Raw genomic sequence first — 8,884 nt, forward strand, 5'->3', positions numbered from 1 at the left:
ACCTAAACAATTAGATGCCTCAGCTTCTCATACTTAAGGCACAGTTCACTATATCTTATGATCAGGAAACTTTCTGCTTTCAAAGTGAAAGCTGTTCAGTTCTGACATAGCCAATTAATTTTTCCTTCCCCTCATAGCTTTCCTATATGGAGAAGATCCCTCTATAACTCTGATGTGAATGTTTGAGCTACAGCTACAAGATGTGAAACACCTGCATGATTCTTTGAAGTATTTGATCCATCATATTGTATACAAAAGATACTAATTGTCCATGTGTTTAGAACCAGCTGCAGGGTTAGATATTTTTATGTTCATTGTGAACCCTGGTAACATGAAAGGCAAGCTACATATTTTTCTCCTATGTTTCCCTGTTTCTCAATATTTTGAAATATTAGTCTGTATACCTCAAATTGAATAAGACATAATAAGATAAAAATCCACTGTTGAATAAGAATAGGTGTCTATATTTGTTCCTTTATTCTCTGTTCTTGTCTTCAAGCTGCTGTTTTGAAGCTTTTTGCAGGAGATATGCATGTACAAAAGAGATTGTCAGTGCTTGGCTGAATCTTGTTCTTAGTAAGAGTTCTAGAAAAGTATTCCACAGTCAGGCTGATTACAGATGTAGCTAATCTATTTTCCCTAAGCTAGTTTTCTATGCTGCCAGGCGTATAACTGCCTGTCTTCCAGCTATTCCTCCCCCACATCCCTGTGTGGATGTGACAACCAAGAAATCAACTTCTGCAAATCTCTGCCTGGAAACAGTGATTCTGCCCACACCCTTTTGGAAACAGTGAGGATCAGATTTTGGGCCATGGATGGTATAATATTTCTAACCCGAAAGAGGAAGGACGTTAAGTGTCAGCCCCAAAGTAAGCCCAGAAACTCTTGCTGGGTCATTTCCTTCCAGGAGGCAAATTTCCTTGACATTGTTTTTATAGACAAATGAATAAACCCGTGTTTTGAAGCATTGTACACTTCTTATTTCCTTCCTTGGAAGTTTGAAACCTGAGACAGCCTTAGAGACAGTAAGCAAGTTTATATTTTCTGTATGTCTATTTGGCAGGAGGAGATTTCTGCCCGTTCACTTTGCTTTGTTGCGTCAGCCCTTTCTTCCTTATCTCTTGCAGAGGATGGAGAGCCAGAAGGAGGCTGAGAGGAGCTGGTATTACAGACCTGCTATCTGATTGGCTGGACGGTCGCGGCTGGGCTATAAAAGAGACCCCTACAGGCTTGGGAGGGAGACGCTCAGAGGATTCTGACAGTATCTTTACCGGAGAAAAGGCAAAGTGCGCTCAGAACAGAAGCCACAGCTCCTCCGGCAGCACTTCTTTCCTGTCGTGAATCCCACACTACGCAAGATGTGCAAAGGACTTGCGGGTCTGCCGGCTTCTTGCTTGAGGAGGTAAGATTATTTTCAGCCACTGAACCAGACTGCATTAAACTTTCAAATAGACTTTAAGTTATTTGCATATTCTACTTACTAACCTGGTTCTTTGGATTTAGAAACAACCTGATGCAGAAATCTTCGACCTCCTAGCTTTCCTTTAAAACTAGCTAGAAATTGTGACTGTGGAAGTGTTCACTCCAGATTTTGGCATCCTATATGTTGTTTTCTATGACCTTGATCTTGAAGACTCTTTTAATCCTCTAACCAAGCTAGTTCTAATTAAGGACTGATATGAGGTTTTGGACTATGCACGGTGGTCTGTAATATCGCTACCTGTGATTACTGCTGTTTGACTATCACTGAGGCACATGGAATCATGGGTCTGGGCTTTCTGATGGTATATTAAATCTCACTTTGGGGAAGATACTCCAGACTGAAGTTTGGCTACATCACCAGAAAGGCACTGTGCTATTTGTGTGATGCTCCAGTATCTTCCACTCTCTGTTCTTAAAAGCAAATGCTACAGTAAAATAAGAGTCTCAAAACTAGATCTCCGTTATCTCTTTCCCTACCCTAGTTCTGGAAATGCCATGTGGTTGTCAAGTACTGATCATAACCAATCAGCTAAGGGTTCTGTGGAAAGTCTCACCTTAAAGACATTGTTTTATCAATTTATTGTCTCTTGATTAATAAACAAACAAAGATATGCAGCTGCTCCTATGTCTTTGCCTTTTTTAAAAAAGTACATATAAATGCTTTCATAAGATGCTCATATATTAGCCAGTTTAAAAAATACAAAACTAGTGTCTTTTACATTACTTAACCTTACAATTAAAGGTAAAAAGTCATTTTATAGGAGTACTACCCCCTTTCATGTTCCTCTGCAAATAGAAATCACCTTAAATTTTAATTTAGAATTATCTCAGAAAACACAGTTTTTAATACAATCCTAAGGAGTTTACCTCCTGTCATTCAGGAATACGAAGAATGTTCTTTTTTCCCCATTCTTTCGTGGCTGCTTTCAAATGAAGCAGGAGGATCTGGCAGAGAGTGCTTATGAAAACAGTGGCTCTGACCTCCATCATTAATTTCCTGAATTGAATAGAGCAAATCAATCCAAGCTTCAGTTAACTCAGATGTAAAATTAATCATGAAAACAGGAATGTCAGGTGAAAGTTTTGCTCTGGTAAATATTTTAGGAGACAGATAAATAATTGCTCTAGAGCTTTACTCTCAGGAGCTAAGAGGGTAACCTGAGGAGGTAACCTGTGTGTCAGCAGGGCGCACTGCTCTCCCCTTCCCTCACTGGTGAACTGTGAATCATCTTACCCAGCACCTTCATTCTCACATTGGTGCCTGAGGCTCCAGAGGGAACAGGAAAGGCTCAAGGTCACCTAGGTGGTGGGTGGTGGAGGGCAGATCACATCCAGACTTCTTACTTCAGAGGTCGCTGGAGTCATTTTGACTTTTATTTCTTTGGTTGTATTGTGTTATAAGGACAAGTGTAATGTGCTTGCTAAGCATGCTTCCGGGTCTTCATGAAATGACTCCTTATCGGTCAATAACTGTCAGATCTCAGCCAGACCTGGCACATGGAAATATGAGATCACAATATGCTTACATCATCATCTTAGGCTTCATGCTTAGATTTTGCTATTGTTAAGAAAGACTTTGTAGCCCATAAGCAGTGGAGGAAACAGAGAAAGGAGAACAATCTTGGGGGTGGGGGTGGAGAGAAAATACTGTTTTAAGGGCAGCACAAGAACATAATGGATTTCAAACTTCCTGGAGAAATGCACATAGATAAGGAACTAATATATTAGTAGCCATCCTAAAGTGTCCTTTTATCCTTGTGGCTTTATTTTCCTCTCTCTAAGTAAAAACATCTAGTCATTCAATTAGTCATTCATTTCCTTCAAAATGACATTTTTCACTTTAAAACTATGTCTCCGCTTTTACAGAAAAGGAGATCCAAGCAAAAGAACAAATAAAGAAAGAGAAAGTTGAGCTAAAAGCTTATTAGAAGGCCCCCCCTTTTTAGTAAGTCATGTGCGCTGCCATACCCTAGCTACCTATTAAACAGCAGCCATAACCTGGAAGCTTTGCTCTAGTCACGAGCTTCAGTGATGACTCTTAGATGCTTCTCCTTGTTATTGTTTTTCAGTCTCAGATGTCCTTAATAGTATAAATATCCTTAGAGTGTAGATATTTCAAAGGGAAGCAGGAGAGTCTTTAGAAGCTAGCCTGCAGGAGCTCAGGTTTCAGCCTGAGCTTTTGAGTTAACCACCTCATTCCCCTCTCCTCTCTGCTGGAGCCACTTGCATCTGTGTATACCCCATAACATGACTTGCTCACTACATCCAGGCTGAAACTGAACAAACCTTTAATTCCTGAGGTGCTCCTACATTCCTCTGCTAAGAATGAGGCAGATGGAAATAGCAACCACCCTCCAGAAGGTGGCATGCAACAACCAGATGCCATACTTCAGGGTTCCCTGCTCTTCAACTCCTAAAACTTAGAAAACCGTCAAGTTTGCATTATGTTTCTCCTGAAGATAACTAAGTGTTCCATTGGTCAAAATGACAGGGTTACAGGTAGACTGAAGGGTCAGAAATCCAGTTACAGATGAAGGAGGCTGTGCTCCAAGTTTTGCAGTGAGTCATAGGAAGAAGCAGAGGTGAATCTCATTTTCCTGAGAGTTCCTGCCATCCTTAACTCCTATTTCCTAAATAAACTGCCTCTGCCTCCTTACTAGTAATGGACTCTGAACTGTACCAATAAGGTATCTTTTTAAAAGAACTGATTGTCATTATTCTGTTTCTCCCCCTTCTTGTGTGCAGTGCAAAAGATATGAAGCATCGGCTAGGTTTCCTGCTGCAGAAGTCAGATTCCTGTGAACATAATTCTTCACACAGCAAGAAGGACAAAGTGGTGATTTGTCAGAGGTAAGAGAAAAGGCTTTGGCGAAGAGCCACTGAGTATTAACTATCTGATGACAGAGATGCTCTGTGAGGGAAAAAGAAGCTATGTCCCTAGTTAACCTAGATTTGGATCATGAAGGCCTCCATTTTCACAAAGATTATAGTTGCATTTGAAATTTCCATACATCTAGTGAAAAGATTGCCCTATTCAACAACAGGTCTCATTGTTATGATGAAAAATAAAATCTCTGCATTTTATTAAAAATCTTAAATGTTTTGCCCCCATTTTATATCTTAGCATTCAAATTATTCTTTTTCTCTACTGTCTTTAGGGTGAGCCATGAGGAAGTAAAAAAATGGGCTGAATCACTGGAAAACTTGATTAGTCATGAATGTAAGTATGACAGCTTCCCACCATCCACCACTCCCCAAGATGAAGATAAAGCATGCTGGATAGACAAGTTATTTCATACTATACTTGATCTGATAGGAATTACAGAAAGACTTTGATTTCTCCTAAATTTCAGGCTCAGAAAAATTAGTCCCCTTAAAATTTTACCATACCCTAGATCTTTGTGGTATGCAATGGAAAGCTCATACATAGTCCATGTGGAAAACCATCTTTCTCACCACATTGAAAAAAGGCAGAGGAAAAACTCCAAATAGTTAGATTTCTTTCAGAATTGACCTCAGTTTCTCTTCCCAAACTCACTTTGGCAATTAGGGGCAGCATAGGTATCTCAGAAGCATAGAATGTTCCCGAAAGAAACTTCAAACCATGAGCAAGAAGCACTAGGTATAAATGGTATCCAACAGATATCAAACGTTAGATTAAAATTCTCTGACCCTCAGTAATCCCTCCAGCAGGGGAGATAGGGAACTATTTGAACCAATGCTTTGTTCCCTCAAGTACCCCAGCTTTATTTGCAATACAGTGTCCACCAGTGCAGTGACAACTGTGGTTCTTTCTCCTCTGCCACAGGTGGGCTGGCAGCTTTCAAAGCTTTCTTGAAGTCTGAATACAGTGAGGAGAACATTGACTTCTGGATCAGCTGTGAAGAATACAAGAAAATCAAATCACCCTCTAAACTAAGTCCCAAGGCCAAAAAGATCTATAATGAATTCATCTCAGTCCAGGCAACCAAAGAGGTAAGTATACATGGAAGAGAACTGTACAGATCTTAAAGAAACTTTCTAGACATTCAATAACATGGATCCTTAGATGATGTGAGTTGGAGCAGGTTATGACAATCTTGACGGCCTCAAATAAGTTCGTTAAGTAAAAAGCTTTTTCATCTAGATGACTCAGATTATCTGCCTTCATGAATTTGCTTTGAATGAATCTTCCGGGTTTGTGAGAAATAAGGGGAGATATTTCCCTGGGTTCTCTCACATGTGCCAGGGTGGAGCCAAGTGTCCTTTTATTCGCTCCTGAGGTATAGATGGTGAGCACTCGTACAGAGCTCACAACCTCCCATCCTTACAGGGTAAAATGTGTAATGGACCTTTGGCCTCTGCCCCTCAGGTAAACCTGGACTCTTGCACCAGGGAGGAGACAAGCCGGAACATGCTGGAGCCCACAATAACTTGCTTCGATGAGGCTCAGAGGAAGATTTTCAACCTGATGGAAAAGGATTCATACCGCCGCTTCCTCAAATCTCGATTCTACCTTGATTTGGTCAACCTTTCCAGCTGTGGGTCAGAGAAGCAGAAAGGAGCAAAGAGTTCCACAGACTGTGCTTCCCTGGTCCCCCAGTGCGCCTAGTCCTCACTCAGCAGTGGGAGGCTGAGATGCCAAGACTATGCCCGGAAAACCCGAGGCCAAATAATGATCTTTATTAAGCACCAGTGCTTTTCCCACATTGCAGCCTAGTGTTCATGCTGCTGGCTATGTGTGAGTCACTCCCATACAAAAACTAGATAACAGTTTGGTGTTCATCAGGGCAGGACCTCATCCCAGTCCAGTTGTCTCAGATTTCCTTTAATGTGCCATATGAGCAGATATCTGAATAATGGCCTTGTGGGTCTGGATTTTCAAAGATTTGGCAGTTCCTGGAGGTCACACTCCTGCCAACAGTGTGACCTCAGGTTGGTTGGTTCATGGTTGGTACACTTCATGTGACATCCACAGGCACATGTGTTCTGTAAACATCTTGAGATGTTTAGATGGGGTTGATCTATTTTATGTATCTCTGTGTGTGCATGTGTGTGTGTATATGTATATATACACACATATATACATACTCGCAGTCTGTATATATGTATGCATGTATACATACATATATATTTCTGGAAGAATAGACAAGAGAGACCCAAGGTGCTCATAATTAGACTGTGTGAACATATTTACATGTTTTGATCCCCTGCCTTTCACTCTGCAACTGAACAGAGCAAACTAAACCGGCTGCCCTGCAGGCTACAAAAGGAATGCTAACCTGTGGAAAGTTGATTCTGTAAAACTCCATGAGTCTTGCTGGAGAAGCATGGACTTCATGCTTAATTCAACCATCGACAGCTTCCAAGTTGGATAGTATTCTAAGGAGCAAACATTAAAAAATGTTACGCCTGTCTGACACAGTGCTGTCTTTGGCCGGTTGTCACTAATGGCACTTTTGAGTCCCCAAGCTGCTGGCCGCCCCTTCTTTGCCTGGGTGCTTGATGCATAATAGCAGCGGCCAGGCTGGTATGGAGTTGGAGAAAGAATGCTTGAACTGAATGAAGAAACATAGGTAAAGCCTTGCCAGCTCTACCTACTATAAGATGCTGGTTTAGTACGGGCACAGAATTTAAAGGTTAATGTTCTTATCCCCTACTCTTTTTTCCTCTCTTGATTAAGGTGCTCTTCTCATTTTGTTTTTCCCTGAGAACTTTAGCCATTAGATGACGCTCCTTAATTCGTTGTGGTTGTTTCCCCCCCCCATAATAGCTCTAGGCTATATACTTGTTCCTTATAAACCAGCATCAGGGGAAAGATTACATTTTATAAGGGGAGAACATGTTTTCACAAACTGAAAAGCCCACATAAATTTCTGTTTTGAAGGTGGAACCTGGCTCATTGAATCCCAAACATCAGGACTAACAGAGGCTGAAAGCATTTCATTTTAGGCTCTGAGATGAAATGAGAGAGAAAAGGGATAAAAGAAAAAAAGGATATCAATTTTAAAACTACTGTTTAGAATTTTCCAAGGCACATGAAATACTTGAAAATGTCTCATTTATGTTATTTATGATGTTTTGTGTAATGTTTTTATTGTTGTATTGTTTTATAAACGGAGGTGCAAGGTATCACCTGAATTATTAATGAATGGCCAGGAAGTAATTTTCTTCTCATTCTTCTAAAATTACTGCCTTTGACGTGCACACATATTCACGCATGAACACTGCACTGATTCTTCCAGTATAACTTACAAACATGGACACCTTTGTGGTTTTTAAGCCAATACAATGGGCTGTAAAATGAAGACATTGGAGTGTGTGTATAAAAGTCTCATTGTATTAAATTTATAGGTTTCCTCAACTGTACCCTTTCTATATCTCTAGCAGTTTTGATTTCCATGCCTCTAGAATTTCTCATCAGTGTCTCTTTCTGTTATACACATTTCCACACTTTGTCTCTAATTAACTCCAGGATCCAAATGTGTAACTCTATCGGTCTTGCCCTATTAGAACTGTCATGATTTTCAGACCGTATCTGTACTCACAGACTGCTGTCTCACCAATAGGTCGGGAAGGTCATTTTGAATGAGAAGTAAATTATTTTATGTAATACATTTCTCAAGTGTGTTTTTCCATTGTATTCCCTCCTTATTTCATCACTATTTGGCATGCTGAGCTTACCTGCTCATGGTCCATGGACAGAATACTCCTTCCATGCGCATGCCCATTTTTATCATCATGTGCTTTAACAGCCTCAAAGCGGATGCATCCAGTGAAACACACACAACTTAATAATAAGGGTAAATAAATACTTCATACAAAGCTATCTGCTTGCAAACACGTTAATGATCCACAGAGACATGTTATGAGAAATAATAGCAGAGTGTGGGGCAATTGTAGAAAATGGCTAGTCACCAGGTTTTTCTCTCTCCCATGCCGGCTCTGGGAAAGAAAGTGGAAAATGAAAATTGTTTATGTCTTGGTTCCTGCCACTGCTCTGTCTGCCTTTATTCACAGAACTGAGGCAGTCTTGGCTTCAGAGACTTCGCTGAGCAGATTTGGTGGTTTACGCGCAGGTCCTCAATAAATTCTCAAGGGATAGAGTTCACCTCCCAGAGCGACACTTGTTCTACCTCCGTTTCCAGACTGACTGAGAGAAGAGGGAAGCAGGAGGGGACTGAGCAGGAGCAGGGGAGCTACAGATGACAGATAAACAGACCCCTGCCAAAATGGCTCAGAATGCTTTTCTTCTTTTACGCATTGTTTTCCCTAGAAAAAACATCATAGAACGTTCACATTTACAGTCGTAGGTATTGTCGTGAGACCTCCCCCCTCCCCCTACCTCTCTCATGCTTACAAGGTGTTAGGGACAAAGGGTCTTATGCTATTTTGAGGAATAGATCCTCTTAAGGATCCGATG

General features: G+C 40.8%; 1 protein-coding gene across 1 annotated transcript; it reads left to right on the plus strand.

Moving 5' to 3' along the window:
• Positions 1–1,238: 1,238 nt before the first annotated feature.
• RGS4 (regulator of G protein signaling 4) lies at positions 1,239–8,078 on the plus strand. Its single transcript, XM_086393835.1, has 5 exons — positions 1,239–1,402; positions 4,228–4,332; positions 4,641–4,702; positions 5,291–5,457; positions 5,834–8,078. Exons 1-5 carry the CDS (start codon positions 1,359–1,361, stop codon positions 6,071–6,073), a joined length of 618 nt encoding a protein of 205 aa, XP_086249961.1. The 5' UTR covers positions 1,239–1,358; the 3' UTR covers positions 6,074–8,078.
• Positions 8,079–8,884: the final 806 nt, after the last annotated feature.

The sequence above is a fragment of the Bos grunniens genome, chromosome 3 (assembly GCF_055505025.1).
Source record: "Bos grunniens cultivar Pamir isolate PY7600 chromosome 3, Bosgru_T2T1.0, whole genome shotgun sequence".
Lineage (NCBI taxonomy): Eukaryota > Metazoa > Chordata > Mammalia > Artiodactyla > Bovidae > Bos > Bos grunniens.

Coding starts and splice junctions, on each gene's coding strand:
- RGS4 (XM_086393835.1), top strand. CDS start 1,359: ATGTGCAAAGGACTTGCGGGTCTGCCGGCTTCTTGCTTGAGGAG. Junction 4,333..4,640: donor AAAGTGGTGATTTGTCAGAG/GTAAGAGAAAAG, acceptor TACTGTCTTTAG/GGTGAGCCATGAGGAAGTAA. Junction 4,703..5,290: donor AAACTTGATTAGTCATGAAT/GTAAGTATGACA, acceptor CCTCTGCCACAG/GTGGGCTGGCAGCTTTCAAA.